Source organism: Rhipicephalus microplus, chromosome X, assembly GCF_043290135.1.
Source record: "Rhipicephalus microplus isolate Deutch F79 chromosome X, USDA_Rmic, whole genome shotgun sequence".
Taxonomy (NCBI): domain Eukaryota; kingdom Metazoa; phylum Arthropoda; class Arachnida; order Ixodida; family Ixodidae; genus Rhipicephalus; species Rhipicephalus microplus.
The window spans coordinates 377,644,363-377,669,901 of NC_134710.1; the positions used below are offsets into that span (position 1 = coordinate 377,644,363).

At 45.5% G+C, this 25,539-nt stretch overlaps 1 protein-coding gene across 1 annotated transcript; it reads left to right on the forward strand.

Moving 5' to 3' along the window:
• The first annotated feature begins 12,951 nt into the window (after positions 1-12,951).
• Positions 12,952-13,785, forward strand: LOC119181582 (uncharacterized). The gene has a single exon (XM_037432833.2). It carries the CDS (start codon positions 12,952-12,954, stop codon positions 13,783-13,785), a length of 834 nt encoding a protein of 277 aa, XP_037288730.2.
• The last annotated feature ends 11,754 nt before the right edge of the window (positions 13,786-25,539 follow it).

A 25,539-nucleotide genomic window follows, 5' to 3' on the forward strand; every position in this document is an offset into this window, starting at 1 on the left:
ACGTGCATGGATGCCACATTGAGTGCTATTGCGACGAAACAACCGCATGTATAGCAAGCTACAAGGACTATAGCTGTTCAGGGATTCATTCTGTGCACGTGCAACTAAAAACTGCTTTTTAAATCTAAGCATCAACCAAAAAAACCCGGAAGCCTCACGATAGCCATCAAGTGTCACCACACTAGACAGAGCTTTGTAGCGGGTGAATCAGCACGAATTACCACTACTGGTTTCTCATATCACTCAACTGAGTGCAGGTTAAATTGTACAGAATGCACCATTGCCAGATCAAATGAACAAGTACAGTTTACTTAGTGTGACGATGATTGCCGGTGTACAGTGCCGAAACCAGAAACACTACTCTCAATTGACGGTGCACTGCTGGGGAATTAACAAGTCTGCACGATTCTGTTTCCGGCGCGAGGCGTGACGCCTGAATGCAGCACGGGCGTCCTGTCCACTGGTTTGTTCAACTGCAGCGTCCTCTGAAAGTGAATGCCCTTCCCCAATGTGGTAGTAGTAGTAGTAGTAGTAGTAGTAGTAGTAGTAGTAGTAGCGGTAATAGTAGTAGTAGTGGTAGCAGTAGTAATATGATCTGGTGTTTAACATACCGAAACCAAGAGCCATGCGCATCAAGAATCATGCGCATCATATAACATGGCAAGTTTCAGTACAAATTGTGGTTGCAGCGTCGAGTGGAATGAAGAGCGATTTTATATATGTAACGTTTCAGCCTACACTATGCTGCATAATTTCCCAACTGGCCAAACACTATTGCCAGGATGACAAAAAAAGTGTTAGAGGCTGATGTGTCGGTATCTGCCTAAAGCTACTCGAAAGCGAAAGCCACATTCGTCTTTTTCTTCTCGGTCAGTTCTATCGCCTACGGAAGACAGAGCCGAGCCTTGCCTGCGGCTGTGACGTTGTCACTCCGTCTCACATTTTCATACATTTTGCAAGGGTCAGCAACAGCCACTCTGTATTTGAACTGAAATGCTGCGTTAGACCTTGACCGCTATTTCATTTGTTGCATTCAGAAGCCGTGCGAAACAGCCAAATCTTACGCGAACAGGTAGACTTTCCAACACAGATGCAACATGGAACACATACCTTCTCGACATCATCTACACGCCTTGCCACGGCATCGAGGTAGGTTGTCTTCGGTGAATCGAAGTTGTTTCGGGCAATATTGGAAACTACACCGAGTATGCCGAGGTCGCCATTACTGTTTATGATCACCGTGATGACGAATTCTCTAACATGCCTCATAACTATTCATGGGGATTGGCCAAGTATTGAATACATGATTTTTTTAGACATTTCAAGTAAAGGGGTTCACCCCAGCCGCGGTGGTCTAGTGGCTTATGTACTCGGCTGCTGAACCAGAGGTCGCGGGTTCGAATCCCGGCTGCGGAGGCTGCATTTCCAATGGAGGCGGAAATGTTGTATGCCCATATGCTCAAACTTGGGTGCAGGTTAAAAAAACCTCAGGGGGTCGAAATTTCCGAAGCCCTCCACTACAGCGTCTCTCATAATGATATGGTGGTTTTGGGACGTTAAACCCCACATATCAGTCAATGAATTAGTATAAGGGTTTATAGCAAAAAGAATAAAAACGTACATGAAACGGAGAGTACAGTTGTTTTTCTTACCCTTTTGGATCAGATACCCTAGTGATTATCATGAGTAGAAAATGGAGTGATATAAAAATTCTTTTTTGAATTAACTCAATGCTGCTTTAAGGATGGTTTTCCAAGTAGTAGATTAAAGTTGCATTTGTTTCCATCAATGAGAGTAGATACAAAATCATGAGAAGCAATTTCTCGGCTGCAGCCCCGCCACAGCATCCCCAGCTCTTCTTTGTTTGTTTGTTTGTTTTTACCTAATAGATAATGGCATGTGCGCACTCTGGGGTGTAGAAAACTAAAAAAAAAGATTAAAAAGCTTTTACGAATGGCTGCATCACTGAAGCGGCCAGTGGGCCTGAAAAAAAAAAGCACCAACGCATTCCGCTTGCATGCGAAGCGGGAAAGGAGGGTTTCCGCGGCAACCCTCCTCCACTCACTTTTTCGTCCTTTCCCTTTATTTTGCCATGTCACCAGTGACATCATCAAAAAAATTTTTTTCGTGATTTATTTCCAGCAGGATGCCCGGCAACTGCCAGTGGTAAAAGCCGCGCTGCAACTGCCGGACTTCACAGCAGGATGCAGCCAATAAATGCTTGAAATCATTTGAACTATGCACTGAAAGTAAAAGAAAGTAAAATTATGTAGCCGAGCCAACTTGAATTCAATCCTTTCAATAAACGCATCTTCCCGACAGGAGCTTGGCTGCCGTCTTCACCATTGAGGCAAGCGAACTGCCCTTCTATCAGTCCAGTCAGGCTTGTAGAGAACTGCGTCGACTCATATGTATTCATGTGAGATGTATTCAGCTGAAACCAGCTGAAATATTGAGTCCAAATTTTTGTTCTCACCCGTTGCCTTGAAGGGGTACTGACACAAAAACTTCGGCTTTGCGTTTTTCTGGTGCAATGCTTTGCTGGGGGTTTTTTAGTAATGACACGGCGCATCGTTTGGCTGCAGCATTTGACAGATAAATAATTACTGGCCCTTCAATATCCATCAGTTTCAGTTTCTCTTTTAGAGAGTTCCAAAAACTGGGTGTAACTGTCACCACCTAGCGTGTGTAGCTCTTGTGTCAACACACAAAACTGTGACGAACTTCCGCACGGTCCGCATAAATAATTACTTTCTTATAGGAAACGGGACTGGAATGTCACCAAACACACAACTTTCTAAGCGCGCGCCACAGCTACGCACACACAACGAGCCGCCGAGAAATATAGACTGTGGGGACTAATGCGGCAAAAGAAAAATGGTGGCTATGACGTCATCCTAACTTGTTTTGTTGACCGTAGCGTGGTGACGTGAGGGAAGTAGGGGGTCACTTTGGAGTCCTCTTCTATGGCGTCTCTAGCGCTATGGAGTCGGTCGCTCACGCAAGTTTCAAGTTGATTTTAATATACCTTCCAAGCCATATTCGCTGTTGATATCTTGCAGATGATATACGAATGTTCACGAGAATCAACTGCGCAGGCTATCCCGGCCCGAAAATTTCGTGTCAGTACCCCTTTAAGGAAACTCTGAAAAACCTTCGCAGAACTAGAAATTCCTGGGTTGCCCCGCCGCGGTGGTCTAGTGGCTAAGGTACTCGGCTGCTGACCCGCAGGTCACAGGATCAAAGCCCTGCTGCGGCAGCTGCAATTTCGATGGAGGTGATAATGCTGTAGGCCCACGTGCTCATATTTCAGCGCAGGTTAAGGAACCGCGGGTCGTCGAAATTTCCGGAACCCTCCATTAGGGTGTCTCTCATAATGAAATGGTGGTGTTGTGACGTTAAACCCACATATAAATCAAATCAATCAGAACTCCCTAGATTAGCACACCGCAGAGCCACGGAAAACATGTGTTGCCTGATTAAGCTACCTTCGACGATTGCATGATTGACTTGTTCGGCGCAGCAAACAGCGGCTTCCGGTCTCTGCCCTTCACAACTTGCTGCCTTTATTTTTCCCGTAGTTGACACGCCAACCAAGCGAGATGACTGGGGGTGATCCAACTTTCAATATCGCTGAGCGATGGGCGAGAAAGAGTGAGGGCAAGCGCTACAAATCCAAGTCATTCACTTACCGTGCTTCACTCGATTTAAAATTCACAAAATAAGAAATGAGAAATGACATATGAACAAAAGAGAAGCTCTTCACTGTGGTATGGAACTCTTTTGTATTTGAAAAAACAATGAAAGCCTATAAATGTGAATATTCGCATTAACCTAACTTCGTTCAACCGAATGCCCGGCAACCGCTATGAGTGTGCGTGTTGCTTGAAACTGAAACTAGCGATCAGTTTCCAGGACCTGACTATACAGCCACGCTTCCTTCGAAATGTTCGATCACCCACTTATCTCAGAAGTCATGCCGAGCCTTTTTGCGTGTCCTTGAACTGCGTCATTGACGTTGAGTGATGTGACATCTTTTTTTGCACTTGGGTAATAAAACGCGCTATTCATTTCTTTTGCCAGCTTTTCGCGACATTTACACACGTCTTAGACACGTAAAATGTTGCTGCATTTGGCAATCCTTCTTGAAAAGCTAAAGTCTTTGCGAAAACCTAAAGCTGCCCCTTTGCATCTTAGGCGAGTTAAACAAAAACAGAACTTTGAGGATGCTTGGGCTTCCACTTTCAAGCGCAGAACGTGACAGCATAATCATTCCCTGATTGCATTGCCTTTCTAACCACTAATCTCGCTTCATTTGTCGGTGGACACCTAAACAATGCCGCAACGAAAGAAGGCCTGTGTGCCTGTGAACTGGCCTTCTCATGCTATCGCAGATAGCCTACTGCAAGTACAGCTGCTGAGTGCCCCCTTTCACATTTCTTCCTTTAGGCATGAACGAGGTACCTATACTGCATATCCGTATAGGCAACACACACTTGTGCAGCTGCACACGCTGCACATGCTGTGAATGCTTTTGTTAATATTGATATTCATTATGCTCGTGTACTTTTTATGCATTTGAGTTAACTATTCGTTGGTTATTCTCGTGCTATGACACATTTTTTTTTATTCTACCTCAAGAGATTACATTTGTAATTGACCCTCGTCCCAATGCATGAGCCTTATATAGTTTTTTTCTAACCCTTTCTAGCAATCGTGTAGCTCTGTAGTAGAGCACCTGCTTGAGACACAGGAGTCCTGTGGTTTAACTCCCATCTTAGAGTTATTTTTATTTAATTATTTATTTGCACTAATCACGCAGTTCCACTCACGGAGAAGGCTAAATATTGCCGTACGACTAACGACAGACCGGCAATGCACAAGAAATTCTGCTAAATGAATTATTAAAAGGTGTTCTTACTAGCCGAAAATAGTATATATATGTATATGTATATATATATATATAAATAAATAAATAAATATATATATTTATATATATATATATATATATATATATATATATATATATATATATATATATATATATATATATATATATATATATATATATATTGAAACGCGCTAGCGAAGATTCGATGAAGAGGAGGAAGACACTCGACTGGCTCGGGAGCGATGCTGTGGATCTTTCGCTGAGCTACACCTCTGCATTGCCCATCTTGTAACTAAACGCGTTCCATCGTCGCAATTGTGGTGGAAGGTGCTGGGTAAGCTAGCTACTACCAAGTGATACCGGAGAGGCACCGTCCCCTAACGACGGAACCGCTACACGAGCTTCGCCGCAGCCGTCGACTAGCGGGCTTGGCACCATTACCTCAAGAAATGAGCTCGGATGGAGACAACCAGCAACCAGCCGCAAGGACGTCGCCCTACCACTACAGGGAGCCGCGAACCTTCACAGGGAAACCCGGTGATGACGTGGACGAATGGCTAAGCCACTATCAGCGGGTGAGCCGTTCGAACGGTTGGATTGCGGCTAGCCAGCTGTCTCACGTGGGGCTCTTCCTCGATTTCACGGCGCTGGTAAGGTTTGAGAACCATGAAGACACATTGACAACCTGGGACCAGTTTGTGGAGGAAATTAAGAAATGCTTTGGAGACCCAGCAACGAAGAAGAAACGTGCCGAGCAGACGTTGTCGCAGAGGGCTCAAGTCACCGGTGAGACATGCAGAACCTACATTGAAGCGATTCTGAAGTTGTGCAAGTCTGTGGATGCCCACATGACGGAAGAAGACAAAGTGGGCCATATACTCAAGGGCATCGCCGATGACGCCTACCACTTCCTGATTGGCAAGGAGAGCCTGGAATGCGTGGCCGACGTGATTAACCACTGCCGAACCTTCGAGGCTCTTAAAACTCGTCGCATCTCATCGAAGTTCGGACGTCTGGCCAACGTCACGACTGTTGCCACCATCGATGTCTGCCAGAATTCTCTACCTGCCGACCTTTCCTCCACCATTCGTCAGATTGTACGGGAGGAACTGCGTCGCTATGTCTCTGTTCCCATGCAAGCTGGAGACCTGCAGTGTGATACACTATCCCCAAGCATCAATGCTGCGAGTTTCGACGAGCGCAGTTACTACACCCGCAGTCCACGGCTGAGGGCTCTGCCACCACAGGCTACTTACGTCGAGTCGTCTTATGCACCCCGCAGCAGTTATAGCTACGACAGCCAACCGCCTCCGTTTGTGTTCGAGTGGCAACAGTTCCCTGAGCATCCTCTCCACACCGCAGCATTCAATGTGCCTCGGGAACGCCCCGTGTGCTACCAGTGCGGTGTTCGCGGACATATCGCCCGGTTTTGCCCATCGCGACGTCGCCCACGCACGACGTTTTCTGACCGACCAGCGATGCTTGCACGGTGAAGCCAACAGCCCGATTACGCCTACTGGCCTTCGGATTCAACTGCCCAGAAGCACGGGTACTGGCCGAACATCCGCAGTGACTCGCCTGCCTCTGTGAGGAGCTTGACGCCACCTACTACGTTCCAGCGACGGTCGCCATCTCCCCGTCCCCGGCCGCGGCTTTCCTCTCCGCCACCGGGAAACTAGCCGGCGCGGCCGATGGAGGCGAGGTCGCTGGACGTACCGCTTTGCACACAAGTATGCCTCCATTAGTTCACATGCTTCACAACAAGTTTCATGTAGTCATTGACGATGTTCCCACGATGGCTCTGGTAGACACCGGCGCAACAGTTTCTGTAATGAGTTTAGTTTTCAAGGAAAGACTTGGCCGCAAGGTTATGTTTTATTGGGATAAATCTTCTACTTTTCGAGCAGTCAGCGGCACGGCTTTGTGTCCAGTAGGTGTGTGCACTGTGTCTGTTCGTGTTGCTGTTAAAGCGTTCAAGGTAGAATTTGCAGTGCTCGCTCATTCCACGCATGACGTTATCCTTGGAATTGACTTCTTGCAAGAGTGCCGTGTGACTGTCGACTGCGGGGCAGGCGAGGTCTGTTGTCCGCCCTCGCCCAGCAGCCTCAGCGTAGCGGAGACGACAACCTCGTTGTAGTTAAAGACACTATTCTACCGGCATGGTCTACTGCCAGCGTGCCCGTTGCTGCTTCGAATGCCGACACGAGTTTCAGTTCTTCTGATATTGTGATTGAGCCGTTGCCTTTGCCTTGCATGAAGAAAAACATCTTTCTGTCGCGCTGCGTTGTGTCTCTCACCAAGGGAAAAACTAAATTAGGGGTAGTTAACTGCTCATCCGAGTCTGTTGTACTACCAGAGGGAATGCGCCTGGCCATGTTTGAAGGGCAGTGCAGTATCTGCATAGGAGCTCTCAGCAATGCGGCAAATTTGGACTATGCTGATGTATCTGGCACGGAATACGAATTTTATAAGATGGTTAGCAAGTCTATTCCCTCGCATAAGCGCAAAGTGTTGGTTACACTGCTGGCCAGGCATGCTAAAGTATTTGATTTTGCACGGAAGTCGCATAGACCTCAGACGCCCAGCACACGCACTCGTCACAAGTTCGACACCGGATCTGCGCACCCCCTCAGACAGAAACCTTATCGAGTTTCCGCGTCAGAGCGCAAGGTAATTTCAGAGCAAGTCAGCGAGATGTTAACCTCTGGCGTAATTCAAGAATCGTCAAGTCCCTGGGCCGCACCTGTTATCTTGGTCAAGAAAAAAAATGGGTCCTGGAGGTTCTGCGTTGACTACCGACGTCTCAACTCTATAACTAAGAAGGACGTGTACCCGCTTCCTCGCATCGATGATGTCATCGACTGCCTGCATTCAGCGTCCTATTTTTCATCGGTGGACTTGCGATCCGGGTATTGGCAGATCCCCATGGATCCGGCTGACAAAGAAAAGACGGCCTTTGTTACACCTGACGGTCTGTTTGAGTTTAATGTTATGCCATTCGGCTTGTGTAATGCCCCCGCCACATTTGAAAGATATATGGACACCGTTTTACGGGGCCTCAAATGGGAAATTTGCCTGTGTTACCTGGACGATGTGGTAATTTTTGGCCGAACATTTGAAGAACATAATCATCGCCATAACCTCGTTCTAACCTGTCTCGAGGAAGCTGCGCTTACACTGAACTCAAAAAAATGTCGCTTTGGAGAACGTGAAACCTTGGTTCTGGGACACCTGGTGGATAAAAATGGCGTGAGACCGGACCCGCAGAAAGTCGCCGCTGTCAGCAACTTCAAGCAGCCGCAGTCCCCCAGGGAGTTGCGTAGCTTCCTGGGCCTGTGTTCTTACTTTCGTCGATTTGTTCCGAATTTCGCTGATAAAGCAGAACCACTGACTGACTTGCTGCAAAAGGATGTCCCTTTCCACTGGACACCGGATTGCGAAGCAGCCTTTAAGCAGCTTTGGTTCATACTGACTTCAGGACCGGTACTACGCCATTTCGATCCTTCTGCTGAAACGGAAATTCACACAGATGCCAGTGAAATTGGCCTTGCTGCAGTGCTCGTTCAGAGCCATGACAATGCTGAACACGTGGTCGCTTACGCGAGTCGTTCGTTGAGCAAGGCAGAACGAAATTGCACAGTCACAGAACAGGAGTGCCTCGCAGTTGTTTTCGCCGTGCACAAGTTTTGCCCATACGTCTACGGCCGTCGCTTCTTGGTAATCACCGACCATCATTCTCTATGCTGGTTGGTAGGCCTCCGAGACCCATCTGGACGACTGGCGCGAGGGGCTTTGCGCTTACAGGAGTTCGACTTCACAGTACGCTACAAGAGCGGTAACCGGCACGCAGACGCCGACTGCCTATCGCGCCTTCCTCTACCGACGACGGAGTGCGAAGCTGACAACTTCGACCAGTATATCGGCGCCATTGCCTCTGAGTTCCCTGATCTCGCGACTTTCCGGACAGCCCAACAAGAGGACCGCTCCTTAGATTCTCTGTTCGCCTCCGCAAATGAACACGCAAACCCATGCTCTTTTGTGGTTCATGACGGCGTCCTTTACAAGAAGAATTATTTCGGACAAGGCGCCCGTCTGCTTCTAATTGTTCCACGAACTTTACGGGCTCACGTCTTTACGGGCTCACGTCTTACGGGCTCACACGACGACGCAACGTGCGGCCACATGGGCTTCGCCAGAACGCTTCAACGAATTCAGCAAAAGTTCTATTGGCCCAAGATGCGACACGACACGGAAAAATACATTGCTGGATGCGAACAATGCCAAGGACACAAACGTCCCAAGGCTACGCCACCAGGACTTCTCCATCCTGTTCCACCTCCTAACTCTCCCTTCGAGACTGTTGGTGTCGATCTGCTCGGTCCGTTTCCACGATCGAGCAGTAACAATCGATGGGTCGTCGTCTGTGTTGACCACCTAACGCGCTACGCAGAAACTGCTGCAATACCTGCTGCAACGGCCATGCACGTGTCGCAGTTTCTGCTTCGCTGTATAATTATTCGCCATGGTCCTCCACGCGTTGTCATTAGCGACCACGGACGTCAATTCATTGCCGACGTCGTTGAAGAGATCCTGCGTCTGTCTGCCTGCCATTTCCGCCATGCCACACCATATCACCCGCAGAACAATGGTCTCGTAGAGCGCACGAACCGGACTCTCACGAACATGCTGTCTATTTATGTCGATTCTAAGCACAAAAACTGGGACGAAGTGCTGCCTTACATCACGTACGCGTACAATACCGCGAAGCATGAGACTACAGGTTACTCTCCATTTTACCTGCTGTACGCTCGCTCCCCACGATTTTGTCTCGACACTATAATACCTTTTACACTAGACGTGGAAACCTCGACAGCCGAGACGCTCTGCCGCGCAGAAGAAGCCCGTCGCATCGCACGCCTTCGAACCTTGGCATCCCAGCAGCGTTCTAAGAAACGTTACGACGCCTGCCATCGCTCCGTATCTTATAGTAAGGGCGATCTTGTGTGGTTATGGACACCAGTCCGCAAACGTGGTTTGTGCCAGAAGTTCTTGGCTCACTATTCCGGTCCATTTGTCATTCTTGACCGCCTCAGCGACGTCACGTACGTAATCTCGAGCGTCACAAGCAATGCTTGCCGCTCTAGCAAAACACAACTGACACACGTTGCGCGCCTTAAACCGTGCCACCATCAACCATCTGAGTTCCTCGCCCAGAGGGCATCGTCTTCGAACCGGGAAGTGAAACGCGCTAGCGAAGATTCGACGAAGAGGAGGAAGAGACTCGACTGGCTCGGGAGCGACGCTGTGGATCCTTCGCTGAGCTACACCTCTACATTGCCCATCTTGTAAACGCGTTCCATCGTCACAATATATATATATATATATATATATATATATATATATATATATATATATATATATATATATAGCATCGAACGCGTTATTCGAAGGTCGTAGGTTCGATTCCTGCTCACGGCTGGTTATTTTTTCATCCACTTTTCTTTCTTATTTACATTCCATTTGCCCCGCCGCGGTGGTCTAGTGGCTAAGGTACTCGACTGCTGACCCGCAGGTCGCGGGTTCAAATCCCGGCTGCGGCGGCTGCATTTCCGATGGAGGCGGAAATGTTGTAGGCCCGTGTACTCAGCTTTGGGTGCACGTTAAAGAACCCCAGGTGGTCAAAATTTCCGGAGCCCTCCACTACGGCGTCTCTCATAATCATATGGTGGTTTTGGGACGTTAAACCCCACAAATCCTTTACATTCCATTTGTTCTAATAACGTCCCCTGTACATTCCTTGGCATTACTGGCTGTTAGATCTCATTAATATTGTGTGAAACACGGAAAAACGAGCCCTTAGGTATACACTTCTTTCCTTTATTTTATATATATATATATATATATATATATATATATATATATATTTATATATATGATTGTATATATAAATACGATTTATTTCAGCCAAGCATCAACCTAGTTCTCACCATTTTTCAAGGTCAATTGCTAAATTAGGTGTGTATGTTTACGAGCACATCTTCACCTCTGATGCTAAACAACAGGCTTGAGTGTTGTGCATGATTCTTGTCTATGAATTTTAAAGATTACCTCAGATCGGCTCTTCTACTGGGCACAATTATTGGCTACTGTGTGCACGCTCTATACATGCTAGATATTAGAACAGAAAATTCAGCTGGTAGCATTGAATACTATGTTCTGAAGCTTTTAGAATATGTGAAATCTTGCTGGTGCCGGAATTTGTTGTGGGTGAATAGTAAATTAACTTGTAGCTAGCGATACTGCATCGTTGCAGCTGATTACACAATGAAGCAGTTTTGAGCTGCTCACGTAATGTGAGCAAATCTCGATCACGTTCACTGGAGTACGGAATAGCTGCAGAACTCATGCATCTACATCCTGCATACCAGGAACCCTTACTTGAAGAATCATGACGTGGTGATGAAGGCATATAAGTGGGAACTGGGTATTCTTTATCTCTTTGCCAATATCATTACACAGGCTTGTTCGGTGCACTCGAGTAGCTTCAGCGGGCACCTGCATTTACCGAGTCAGTAGTGACAGCATGTTTTATTACTAGAGTTAACTGTATATTACACTTTCAAGAAACTGCATTATTTGGGACACCTTAACATCGCAGCTCGCTGATTCATTGTCTGGAGGTGTCACATTACGATAATCATTTTTTACATCATGCGAAGTGCTTGTAATATTTATATTGATATAATAAATTCACGATTTTCAACTGCTTCTTCCCCAACTGAAGCTGAACTGACGCTACACTTTGTCATGGGTGGAAACAAGTGAACACCAGGCTATGGAAAGAATAATGTGCTCTATAACAAAAGAGAGTGTTGATGTGGTTTAGTATATAGCTGAAAGAATTTTTGAAGAAACGGCTCCGATGTAGATGTCCTGTGGGTGTTTGCAGAGCTTATTTGTGTTGTGCTACTTTTGTTATCGCATGAAGCACCTCCCAAAAGCAATGCTACAAGAATGTGAGCTGCAAGTTCTTTTCAACAAAGGGGTCAGATGCCTGGGAGCTGCAGGCCTGATACTTCTGGCCAACACAGACAGTGCAGCCACCAAAGCAAAAATTTTTGCGAAGGGGTGAGACATTCCTATGGTGCATAAAGTGAGCATGTTAAATGTGAGTTTTTATTGCTTATAGGGATATGACTGCAAAAGTAGTTCTCTGCACAGTGTGTCTTAGATTCTCTCAAAGAGCCATTAGATAGGTTTTGATCTGTCTTTCCGGTTTATCGCCTTCCAGACCATTTTGATATTTCATGCACAGTGCTAAAGCGATCACATCGTGTGAATATCACAATTGCCTCATTTCGAAAACAACAATTACTGTGACCTCCTCCACTGCCTGTTCAGTACTCTTCAATAGCAAATCGATTTAATGTTGCCCGTGAGCAAGACTATGTTCCACTGACTTTCGGTTGGTTCCCTCTACAATACAAAAGGGTGTTTCGGCCCTAAAATGACGCTGTGTTGATTGTGTGGTTGTCATGCATGCTGCATATTTGTTTATCTCACTAATGCTTTGCTCTGTGCCGAAATCTGTTTCCCATGTGCTAAAAGCGCGCGCCTACATGACGCGCCCATTCACCGTGCCTGGCCCATGTATGGAAACACGTGGTACTGACGTCGCAGTTGCAACTTAAAACGCGGCGAAATAGACGGCGGGGCTTTTCTGGCTTGTTTATGGCCTGGACTGCCGTCGCCTCTTTTCTTTCACCGATCACCGACTGATAGCGGTGGGCGCCGCAACGACATGGTGTTTGAAGTTTTGTGGTCCGCCCACCTTTAACGCCATCGGGGACAAAAGACCCATCGAGACGTCGGCACAAACAGAGGCTGCAATGGCAACTGCACTACCGCCACCTCCGCTGGGCCTTCAGCAACCATCGCCGCTGAACTTTGACACTACCTCAGAGTGGCCGGCATGAATACAACACTTCGACGACTATCGATATGCGTCGGGCCTGAATGAGCGCTCGGAGGAGGCGCAAGTGCTCACTCTGCTGTACACCATGGAGCGGCAAGCAAGGGACATCTTCGTTACCTTCAATCTCTCTGCAGAATATTCGAAGAATCTTGAGCTGGTCAAAAAGAAGTTCGACGAGTACTTCATCAAGGAGACCAACGTTGTGTACGAGAGCGCTTGCTTTCTCAAGCGGCACCAGATGCCGGGAGAGTCTATTGACCAGTTGAGGACGGCTCTACACATCTTGGCGGAAAAATGCGACTTCGGAGAATTCAAGCATCGCCTCCTCCGAGACCGGTTCGTTCCTGGCCTGTGGTACGAAAAACTTTCCGTGTCGCTCCAAATGGAACCGAAGCTATCTCACGCGACAGGTCTAGCGAAGGCCCGCCTGAAAGAGACAGTTCAGCAGCAACAAGCAGAGCTTCGCAACTCCAACGAGGTTCGCGACAGCACTCAGTACAATCCATGCGAAGAAGTCAACGTCGACGCAACGTGTCACCGCACGAAACCGCGCCGCAGTGAGGACACCCGGCCGCCAGCAGTTTGTTACGAAAGACAGTGCATCTTCTGCGGCGGCCACTCCCACCCTAGGACAGACTGTCCAGCTAGAGCGCAGAAGTGCTTTAACTGCGGCGTAAAAGGGCATTTTGGAAAGGTGTGCCTCAAAGGGACTTCTCCAAGCAACAAGCGAAAGGTACGAGTGTCGTCCTCACAAAAAGATACGGGGGAATTTTTTCTAGGTGCAGTGGAGGAGCCTGTCGCCAAAGTGCGTTACGTTCAGGTATTGGTCAATGCAGTGCCTGTCTTCGCAAATGTTGACTCGGGGGTAGAAGTGTCCGTAATCATAGCATCGTTGACTTATCATATAGGTGCAGCTTAGAGGAGCTTCATGATGGCCAACTGTTACCAATGACTTGCACGTGTATCTTGATAACGGCTTTTTTACAGGCTGTATTTTTATAAACTTCTCAAAAGTATTTGACACGGTTAAACATTTATTGCTTCTACACAAACTATGCGCACTAAACATTGACCCGGGAGTACTTGGATGGATAGAAAGTTTTCTTTCTTCCCGTTCTCAATTTGTGGTTACGAATGACTTCAGATCTAATTCGACTCCTGTTGAATGAGGTGTTCCTCAAGGGTCCTCCTATGTCCTCTTTTATTTTTATTATACAAAAATACTATACGCGACAACATTTCCTTAAAAATTTGTTTATTCGCAGATTAGTGCGTAATGCATCGCGAAATTACAGATGCCTCTGACATTGCAACCCTTCAATCCAACTTGAAGACCATATATAGGTGGTGCCTCACATTGTGCATGTAACTCAACATTAATAAATGTAAATCGATTCGAATTTCTCGTCCTAACACAATCTGCCCTGCCTATGCACTAAATAAATCCCCCTTCAATCTGTTAGCACCTATACCGTTATCTAGGTATTTATATTGCCAACGACCTCTCTTGGAAGCAGCACATACATTACATAACATCAAAAACGAACCGCTCATTAGATTATTTGCAAATAATTTTTTTTAGTTTGCACCTTTACAAATAAAAAAAAACTCGTATATATAAGCTACGTCCTCCTCAAACTGGAATACGCCTCATCCATCTGAGATCCTCATCAAGTCACAATAGTTAACGAAATTGAATGAATACAAAATTGCGCTGTTCGTTTCGCCCTAGGTAATTATCATCACTCTGTTAGTCTTTCATTATTCAAGAGTACACTCCATATTCAATTACTCTCTATTCGCAGAAAGAAATGACGCATTTTATTATTTCATAAAATATATCGCCAGAATCTTTTCCTTCGCTCACTTTGGATTCACCAAGCATCGTACCATTCTGCTCGCCATGATCACGTGTACAAGGTCGGCGTACCTCCTCACAACACCTTAGCATGTTCACAATCATTCCTCCCTAAGACGTCAACAGATTGGAATAACCTACCTGCATCAATAGTAAGCATCACCGACCCCACTAGATTTAGGAATGCACTAATAAACTCAGAGTTGTGAACTGTACTAACAGGCGTAAGTGTTATTGACTGTTTAGTGTATTCTTTCTGGTTCAGGTTCAGTTGTCTTTTAATAAAGTGTATTGCTGGAATGTAAAACTTCATCATTATATTTATCTTCATTCCCGGCTGCGGCGGCTGCATTTCCGATGGAGGCGGAAATGTTGTAGGCCCGTGTACTCAGATTTGGGTGCACGTTAAAGAGCCCCAGGTGGTCGAAATTTCCGGAGCGCTCCACTACGGCGTCTCTCATAATCATATGGTGGTTTTGGGACCTTAAACCCCACATATCAATCAATCAATATTTATCTTCATGTTATATTTGTTTACATATTCCTGTAGTTGTTTTGTTGTTCATCTGTATTTCCGCCCCTCCCCTCTATAATGTACAAATGTACCCTGAGGGTTTCACAAATAAATAAATAAATAAATAAAGGCTAATTGAGAGTCTCCCGCAACAGTGTTCTTGGTACGAGAAACCAAAGCGATTGTAATTAAAAGGAAAATTTTCGTTACGGCTGCTAATTATTCGTAGTTTAAAAGGGGACATAAGTGATCACATAAGATACTGATATGTTTTACGACGCGTAGATAGTTTTTTTTTGCGTAAAAAAGTCGTTCAGCTGCTTTTACTCATTCTCGATAATTCAACAAGAAACTAAATAAAAATTTATCGATCAGCTTTCTTCATAGTGATGTCTTTCCTTTGCCTAGAAAAGAGCGCACTCTGTAGTCATAAACCAATGTGAACTGTTAGTGGCGAAGCCGCTTTCCCGTTGCAGTCAGTTTATGAATTTTTCATGCAAAGTGAGATTAAGCGGCACTTTTGTGCTTGGTGGAACGGTGAACTTACTTATTTCATATGAACTTACTTATTTTCATGACATGGTGTTATGTTTAGCCATCATGTTCGCGTTGGAACTAGATCACTAGTTCACCGTCAACGGGGCTTCTGTCACGCTGTTATGACAGTGCCTGCGCTATACTCACCCGGTTTATTCGAGTCATTTCCGCGAAAACGCAGCTTCGCCCCGATCATCGGGGCTCTGGCGTTCATGGTGTCAGTATCGCAAGTAACATCTCTACGACCACTCTTCGTCCATATTATAACCGAAATATCGCCGCGCGTCATAGACGTTGTCTTAATGAGCGCTATCAAAATAAGCGTTTTTTATAACTCATTTATCCCTAAATCGAGCACTTGCGTCGCAAAGTGCTCGATTCGCCTCATAGTGCTCAAAGTGCTCGTTTCGCCTCATAGCGTATACCCTCCCGTATAAAAGCGATTTCTCCTTGAGTGCCGTCTCATCCCCATAGTCCAAGGCATTATAATAAATGACTGACATCAATCCAGAGAACACTGTAATATCAATGCATTGACAGTTTATTCACTGTAGTCTCGTCTCTAGGGTGGATACTCATATTGCGTTGGGCAAACAACATGGCTGAATGAACGAAGAGGAATTTTAAGGCCTTGTTGTCTTTTTTAGACATGACATTAATGACAACCAACACACAATCCAGGCAAGTAATGTATAAAATACGTTATTTGTATTAACTGTGATATAAATCTGTAGAAAGTGAAGCAAACGTATCGGCAACTGACCTACGACAGGGACTGCACCTGAAACCTTCGAATAACGGTCCGATGTTCTTCCAATTGAGCTGTGGCCATGGTCGTCCAACAATACGCCACATCGGTGTATGTAAGATATACCCGATCACATTTCTTTCTCTCTCAAACTTTCTGTCTCCTCAGGTTACCCTCCGAACCCTTATATCTTTATAGCTACGCCCTCTTCCTTTGCCCCCTCCCCTCATTGCTGTACTATACTTCACAAAACTATTCCATGCTCTGCCAACGTGCTCTCATAGCCGAGTGCTTAGAAGGCTGAAATTCGGAACAACGGTAGGCGTGTTTCAGTGTTCGCCTCGAAAAAACAATTTCAAAACATTTTTTTTAAATTTATCTTTTTCTTTCACGATATTTATAATATTCCTCACTGGACAAATCTGCGCACGTCTGCTGGGAGTGAAGCAGAAGAGGAAGAAGGCGTTGATGTAGCATCGCCACTTTTGAAGGATTGCTTGTTTATTTGAGCCTTACAGAATATAGCCAATCCCCCGAGTGGGTCTGTGCCATATTCAGTACGACTACAAAAAAACCAAAAATCATTGAAGACCAACTGTTCAAAACAATATACTAGCTAACACTGTATAAACAGAAGCCAAAGAGCTAGTTATTTTTAAATATTATCTAGGTTCTCGTTTGTGTCTACTGGCGTATTTTTTTTACTGACTCCCTTTTTTAAGAACTCTGGCCTGAGGATTTAAATATTTGAACTGAAATGAAATGAGAATAGTGTCGGTTCATAATGAAAAGAGGGGACCCTTAAGTTTCTACTTTAAGAGTTGAACACGGCAGCAATATCATGTCCCTTGTTGGTCCAGAGTTCAAAATGGCTTGTATCATTGAAGCTTTCGCATATGGCTGCATTCTGTTTTAGACCAAGGGCAATTGTGCTCGTGAAGTTTTTTTAATTTCGCTATGCACCGACTACGTGGCCTTAAAGGAAAAGCAAAGTAACGTGTCTTTTGTAGTGGGTGGCCCACTTTAAACCACGAATTATTGATAATCGCATGTTCTGATGCTCGATCGCAACGTACGCTTGTACCACGCATTCCTACTGTGATAATACAAGCTGCACTGTGAAGCATGTATACAGCGAAAGAGTGGCTACTTGATGTGGTTGGTATTGCATTTTTCAAAGAAATATGAAACAAAACTTGTATACAGTGTGTGGGCGTGTGTGAAGCACGCAAGGTACCTTCAAGGCATGTCCAAGTAAACGAAGTTATTTTCACTTAATTTCCAACTGCAGACGCGTGACCCTGCTAAAATGCTCGCTTTCCACGCCCCCAGGTTTGATCCTCACTGATACCAAGATTTTTTTCGTTTTTCTATGTTTGAACTATCAGTGACGCAGAAGACCATGATTTTTTTCGCTCAAAACCAGCAACGCCGGCATTGAAATCTCTGCGAAACGAGCTCTTCAACGCTACCGCGTTAATAAATTTGTATGTACGACAGACGGCCAACCTCCTGAATAAGAGCTCTGCGGTCTTGAAAGTAGCTTCCCTCCCTGGGCAAGTTCACTCGTGATAATCTTAAGCTCTTGAGCTCTCTGGGCGTGTCTTCGCTTTTAGTGGCTGGCTTCTGTCTTTAATGAAATGTGGCATTCTGAAAGAAGAGCATGAAAAAAAACAGGAATAAAAATTACATGGCACATTTTGTCTCGCGTTATTATCACGCCGAAATCTCCGAGTGTGGCGTCAGAAAATTCAAAGGGTAATTTTTTTTTCGTACTTTCGAAAGATTAGCTCAGTGAAATTTTCTGAAACATCATATGCTAGCTCTACGGCACCCAGAGATAACATTGTAATTCATTTTTATCGCGTAGAAGCAACGTATAACCCAGCAGCAGCCTTCAAAATCTTTGACGTCATTGTACTTTACTAATACTCAAAAAATATTTTGCTTCTTATAGATTAAAACCACACCAACCAGCCGAGTTTCAAGCCTACTAAGAGTAAAGCAGTGGCTTCACTTTCTGCATTACCATTGCGCGCTAACAGTGAGTATGCAAGTGAGCCGACCAATTTCAACTGTAAAAACTTTTACTTCAATACCACAAATTTTACATTGACAGAAACATTTTGAATTATTACATAAATCAACGAAAAAACGTCGCTGCAGCTCTCTGCATGCGAGGCTGCCGTTAGAGGGAAGGATCGTCCCGTAGATTGTAGCGTGGATTTGAGCTTGCAGCGCACTCCAAGTACGTTTTTAACCAATCAAGGCCTCGGTGAGGCGTCCTTTGACAAAGGGAGGCCAGAAAACCGCTTGCCCACAGTTGGTGAAGTGACCGCGCAGCCGATGGTGTTGAAGCGCATGCCTACTACCACAACAATAGCCGTGAGCGCAGCATTACTATAGGGGCATCCAGAGATACGCACCCTAGCTACAGTCCCTAAAACGTGTAGCTCCAGTATGACGCAGTGCTGCCGTCGGTGTACAGGTCAGCCTCAGAGCGGCGCTGCACGACATGCCGTCCGCATGCCATCGTGGCTGCGCGGTATTCTGCACATGCGCCACCATCGTCCAGGCCGGATTTCGGCTCGGCTTCCTGGAAGAGTAGGAGGTGAGATATTTCATTTAGAAGTGAGAGATGAGTGCAACCAAAAGCGACAGCTATATGTGTTATCAACGCGATAGCGTTAGAGAGCTCGTGTCGCAGAAATTCCACCGTCGGCGTCAGCCCCGTTGGGCTCATAGATGGCTGTAGTCTTGCATGGGCCGAACTTCGTAGCGTGTTACTTCTCGCAAATGTAAGCAGGGGCGTTCCTTTGCTTGTACAGTGATTCGTAGTTTAGCTCGCGCCAAGAACACTAATCTTACGCTTGCACGTGCTGCCACCTTCCTGATATTGTTTAAGACACTGTAAAGAACGGGAATGACTACCACTCTTGGCCCGTCATCTGCAGCGCGATGTTTTTGAGCTCCGCCAGACTAAGAAACCTCGTGCTGCAGATGACTGGCCAAGAGTGGCAGTTATTCCCGATTTTTATGGTGTCTCACACAATATCAAGACGGTGGCAGCACGTGCTAGCGTAAAGTTGGTGTTCTTGGCGTGAGCCAAACGGCGAATCTCCGTGCAAAAAAAGGAGCGCCCCTGCTTCCATTTCCGAGAAGCAACACGCTATAAAGTTTGTTCTGTGCAAGACTGAAGCCATCTATGAGATACCGACGTTTTGTCGTGGCCGCTACGTTGGTCAAACAGGTCACTGCGTGAGCAACCGGCTCCAGGAGCACACGAACAATCTCTAGGACAAAACTGAAAGCAATCTGGCAATCTACTATGACCAGCGTGGATGCACTCCGAGTTTTGAAGAGACGCACACCTTGCGTAAATATTGTGATGTCCGCACCCGGAATATATATGTAGCGTTCCCAATTCATTACGTTAGCCACCATGTGTAAGCGCACCACCCATCGTAATAACCGACAAGGAGATTATCTTCGTGAAAGAACTTTGCCGTTTCATCTGCTAGATGAGACGCCGGCGAAGTGCCTCCATTTCATTCTTCTGCTTTTTTTCCCTTTCCAAGACGTATATAATTTTTCACACAAAATGAACACTCGTATTGAGAGCCAGTGCTCTGTCCTGTAGGCTTACTTCTCTCGCTTACCCACGCTTAATTATACGATAACCTCAATCCCCTTCTTGCCTGTGATTATCATCGTGTCTGCTGAGTCTTGTGAATTCACAGAAGTACATCCTTACTCGCTCCGTTGATCTACTGGTTATGGTGCTCAACCACTTGTGGCGGAATGGAGTCCCAGCCGCTGTGGCTGCATTTCGATGAAGGCGAAATGCTAGAGACCCGTGTACTTGAATTTTGGTGTGCGTTAAAGAACAACAAACGGTCGGAATTGCCATAGCCTATCAGGACGGCATCTCTCATAATCATATTGTGACTTCAGGACGTAAACCACGGCTACCAATTATTGTGCTATACCACCACATTTTGCTCCATGAACACACCATAGGTTTTTCCCAGAAGCCCCACACAATAATAAAGCAGCAATATTACACATCTCACTTCTCGTTCGAAATTAATTTCATTCTAGAACTTTGTCTTACACTGCTTAAAATGTACCAGCTACTCCTTATAGACCAGGCATTATTATTTCTTCTTGAAGGGCTTTTACTGCGAAATTAAAATACTCCAGGAGTGTGTGGTAATATGTACGCAGATTAAAAGGCTTCACAAATCTCAAGATTTGCTAATGAAGTAGAAAAGGTATAACGATACTTCTGTGCAAGGAGAAACGCGTATCTGTAGATGAACCGCTAATGCCGTCTTATCGGGTTTAACGTATTTTAGGACACAGTACATACTCTCGTCTCTTTTTGGCCCGCAATAATACAAAATGAAGTAGTATATCGGGCCACTACTCGCCTGAGGTCTTCGCAGAGTAAAAAATAAGTAAATGTACCTCGAAGTTCATCAAAACACCACTGCTCGGATGAACCATGTCCTCCGTGTTGTTGATGCTCTCTGCCATGCCGAACACACGTGGAAGCGCGTCTCGTAGGTGGATGGTATGCGTCCAGGTCAAGACACCGAAGCTGTACGCGGTGGACTCCAATGCGCCGCACTCGCTCACCTTAAAAGTGGTGTTTTCACCAGCATCCACTCCACGCATTTTTGGCCGCATCCCACTGCGTCGAGATTGCATGACCACAGTGAGCGTGATGACGACTTTACGAAACAGTATTTAATTTTTACTGTTTAATGTCGAGTCGGGGAAAACGCCAGTGTACTTACGCTTTCAATACGATTTTTCGTATGTTGTTCTTATAAAGGAATATCTAATATTTGAGAGTATTTTCAAGATTATCTTAATAACAAATAATACAATGTATTTACTTTAGCGTTTGGTTGGCTCACATATAACCTGTTAGGTTATATGCAAGCTCAACCCACCACGGGGTATCGGTTATGAATTCCGTGGCAGTGAGATTTGGAAAAAAAAACGGGAAGGGGAGGCTTGAAAGAGCGTGTTTTTTTAAGTAAACGAAAAGATTAGATTGTGCTACGTCTAGAACGGGTTTTAATTGACGAAGTAAATGAAACTAAAATAATGAAAAAAAATGGCCAGTATTTTCTAGCTTCAGTTTTCATTGTCGTCTTCATACGGTAGTGTGCGAAAAATATAGTAATATCAGGTGTATAAGTGTAGCTGCGTAAGAGTAAGATGTCTATAAACTGTGAAGAAAAACCTTCCACACACACTACCTAGAAAAATGACATTTTCTAGACTAGGCGAAGCTTCTCGAACGAACAAACACACACATACATACACAGAAACAGACATGCGCACACGATAATGGATACATAAATAAATGTGTGTGTGTGTGTGCGCGTGTGTGTGTGTGTTTGCATGTGTGTGCGTGTGTGTGAGCGTGTGTGTGTGTGTGTGTGTGTGAACATGATATTAAATTTTAAGGGATCATAAAGCTTATAGAGTGCCTATGGATTAATATGCAAACAAACAATGCTAAGATTGCCTACATGACATTATTCAATACAGTCATCATTTAACTGCATAATTTACGCCCTTTATTTTGAAATATTTTATCACACTTTGTAAATTGTGGATTTTTTCCCTAATGACTTCAGTTATTGAAGAATAAAAACCTGCAGTTTATCGGTTCATCGCTAGCTATGTTTCAAGCAACTTATCGGATAAGCAAACACTGATTAGAAAAAAAAAATGATTTGAAGAATGCCCACATTGCTACGTTTTTCTACTGATTTCCGGGAACTGGTGTTTTTTTTTCTAATACTTGATGGCAAGGATACTAAACCATAAGTTTAAAGCATTCGTCAATCAATACTGTATAACCAATTTACTAAAACTTCGAGACCCCGAAAACGAGCTTTTCACTTAGTGGGGCACACGGTTATAGCTACAGCTAAGATGGATTAAAAGATCCGCTACAATTCGTGTGCTACCATGGACATCATTTATAGCATAAGTGGAAGATACAAGCACAATAAGCTGCTATTTTTGTTTCCTCGTCGGCTTGCGATACACGTTCAGTGTTGAGCGTTCTCTCTCGTAGAATTTCGCTAAATACTTACAGGTAAAAATAGTTCTATTCGAAGAGAGAAAGGACCGCTGCCTTGTGTCGGGTTCCTTTGACGGTCAGCGCTGCTTGCATGACGCTAGTCTCGAGAAGCCGGTCGGACTCAGCTCTCGGGAACAGTCTCGTACGGGGTTCGTCCCAGCGGTCGCAACAAGGTGCTTCGGCGTTCTTCCATCTTTTCACCACATGGTGCCGGCTGTCTGCGTGGTCGTCCCCAATGGCGAAGTCACCGGACACGTTGCACGCTCCGACTTCAGTCTGCGCTGAATGGAAGTGACACGACATCGAGAGAGTATTCTTGTCAGTTGGTGACTGTGTCAAGCTGGTGCACCCACTGCCGCCAAAGAGGTAGCGAATTGCGGTGTCGCTGGGTGGACTCAGGCCCATTTCTGGTATGGACCAACGCCGTTTCCTTCTACAAAGATGCGAAATGTGTTCGAAAGCCACAGGCGCACGAGCCACTCGTACAAGCTCAGTGAGGGCGGGGTTTTATTTGTTCATTTGTTTGTTTGTTTGTTTGTTTGAGCCTTACATAATATGGCACATACCCACTCTTGGGGATTGCTAGGTTGGTTTGTTTGTTGAACCCAAGTGGGCTCAACACACCACGGGGGATCGGCCATGAGTTCCGTGGCAGTGTGACTTGTAAAAAAGGGGAAAGGCACGACTAGAAAGAGTTTTTTTTGTAAACTAAAAGAATAAATTGTGCTACGTCTAGTAGGGATGCTTATCGGAAAAAATGAAAATAACATAATGAAAAAAATGGCCAGTATTTTAAAGCTTCAGGTTTCGTTGTCATCTTCATACTTCCACGTCTTGCAGCCACAAAGCATGAAAGACGAAGCCACACTTATGCACGTGTTTGGTAGAAAAGCTAGAAAACACAAAGAAGAAAAAACGCATTTTGCAAGTGGCAATGAAACTTTAGTCTCTCATTTACTACCATATTTCTCTTGTTCCTATGCGCTTGTTGCTATGCGTTGTCCTACCATCATTCACCGTGAACGAATATGTATCCAGCTGGGAGGTTTGGGGGGATAATGTTCCCGCTATATTTTCCGCTGGCGTCAATCAAACTGGAATTGGCCGGAACGTATAGAGTCATCTTCCACCGTTTTCCTCCGGTAGTCAACGAACGTAGGAAATCGGAAAAAAACGGGGCCAATACCCTGAGTAGGCTCTGGTAGTTGCACCGGAAATATTCCGGCGCATCACTTATGATCCGGTAGATGTTTCGCAAATACTCCTGCACATCACTCAGCACCTTTCACTGACTGCAGGAGGGGTGAGTTTAGACAAATTCCACCGGAAACAAGTCACGAAAATGTGATGGCGCTGTTGTCGGGCGTTTGGTTTTGCTTCGTAGGCAAAAGCTGCGGCGCCTACCGAAGTTGCTGCTGTATTTTCGCTCGTGCGTGCGCTGCTTTTGGCAGAGCAAACAAAAAAAAACGTGTTGTACTGAGTAACCTTCACGGTGATTTGCACGCCAAGGCACAAGAAAGATGGACCAGGTCTTTTTTTTTCAGTTTTCTGATGACGTAAACCATCGCCAATCAGCCGCAGCTGTTAAACGCGAGAACTTGCCTTCGATGCCGCTTCACCGGTTATGTTTTGGAGCGGCTTACCTATAAAAAGTTATTAGCTCTCTCAAGCGTGCGAATAAGCTATAGAGCTACGCTTTTTTTAGTAAGCCGTGGAGGGGTATCGAGCACGTTTACCTCAAAGCACGTGAACGTTCTCGATATAATTGTCATATGCGATGCATTTTGCAGGGTTGTCATTTTTTATATAACTGCAAAAGTCTTCAACATGTCAAAATGATATCGGCGTACTGAAGTGAACTAAAGGTGTCACTCGGTCATTGAGCCAACGATCGAACATATGTTTTTCTGTGTGGGTATGGTTCATTAAAGTAACAGCGAACGAAAGCATGCCTTAGACTATGTTTTTTTTAATCATATATGCGGCCGCGATGACACACCGGACACAAGTTCCCTGTTCTGGCTCTGGTGCGCTTCACTAGAGTTTCACGTCTGTGTGAATTCACAGGAAAAAACATCACGCAAGAAACTTGTCCAGTCGTACGTATTCCGAGGCGTCGGCTTGAGCGTACGAATTCAGCCGCAGACCTTACAAGTAGGTAACCGCATTGTCCACAGCATGTTGTTGAAGGATTATCACAAGTGTGTTGCGTATTAAAGTGTCGCCGAGGTCGTGCTGGTGATTTTCACAAATGACTTCTCCGGCACATTTATTATGTGCGAATATTTATCGTAACAATTCATGACCACGTATTTTTACATCGCGCACTTGCGTATTGTACTCTGGGGCATCTTGCTGAACTGGGTCTGTCCTTGCATTAGTACAAAATAAAGTGTGCACGTGTGACATGGGCTGCAGCAACGACGAAGATATTTCGCAAATGAGCTACATTTCCGCAGTTAGTGTACCTCATATGTTTGATGAGGTTTTCAAAACTAGAGCTACACGTCAACATAGCTCATGTGTTCATTTCAAAACTCCTCTACAGCGACTGTAACTTTCTTTGTTGGGGCCACCGCTTGTAAACATGCGAGAGGCGTCAAGACGCGCTGTTATCGAAAGCAGCTTGCGCACCTGCTCCGCTGATCGTGACGTGTCCATAGTGGTTGGGGGCGCGCTTCCAACTGGGACGACTGGGCGGAGCCAGCGTGCCATGACGTAACTCTGCGCCTACTATGTTTACAAACATGTAGCCTCGCCGAGCGGCCGTTCCCCACAAACCCACGTGGCGCAGACCAAGCCAGTGAAATGAGGATTGTGCGACGCCGTCGGCCGCCTTCGTAACAATAAAGTCGTTCTGTGCACCTTCTGGACATCACAAGTGACTACAAACGTCAGCGAAGGTTG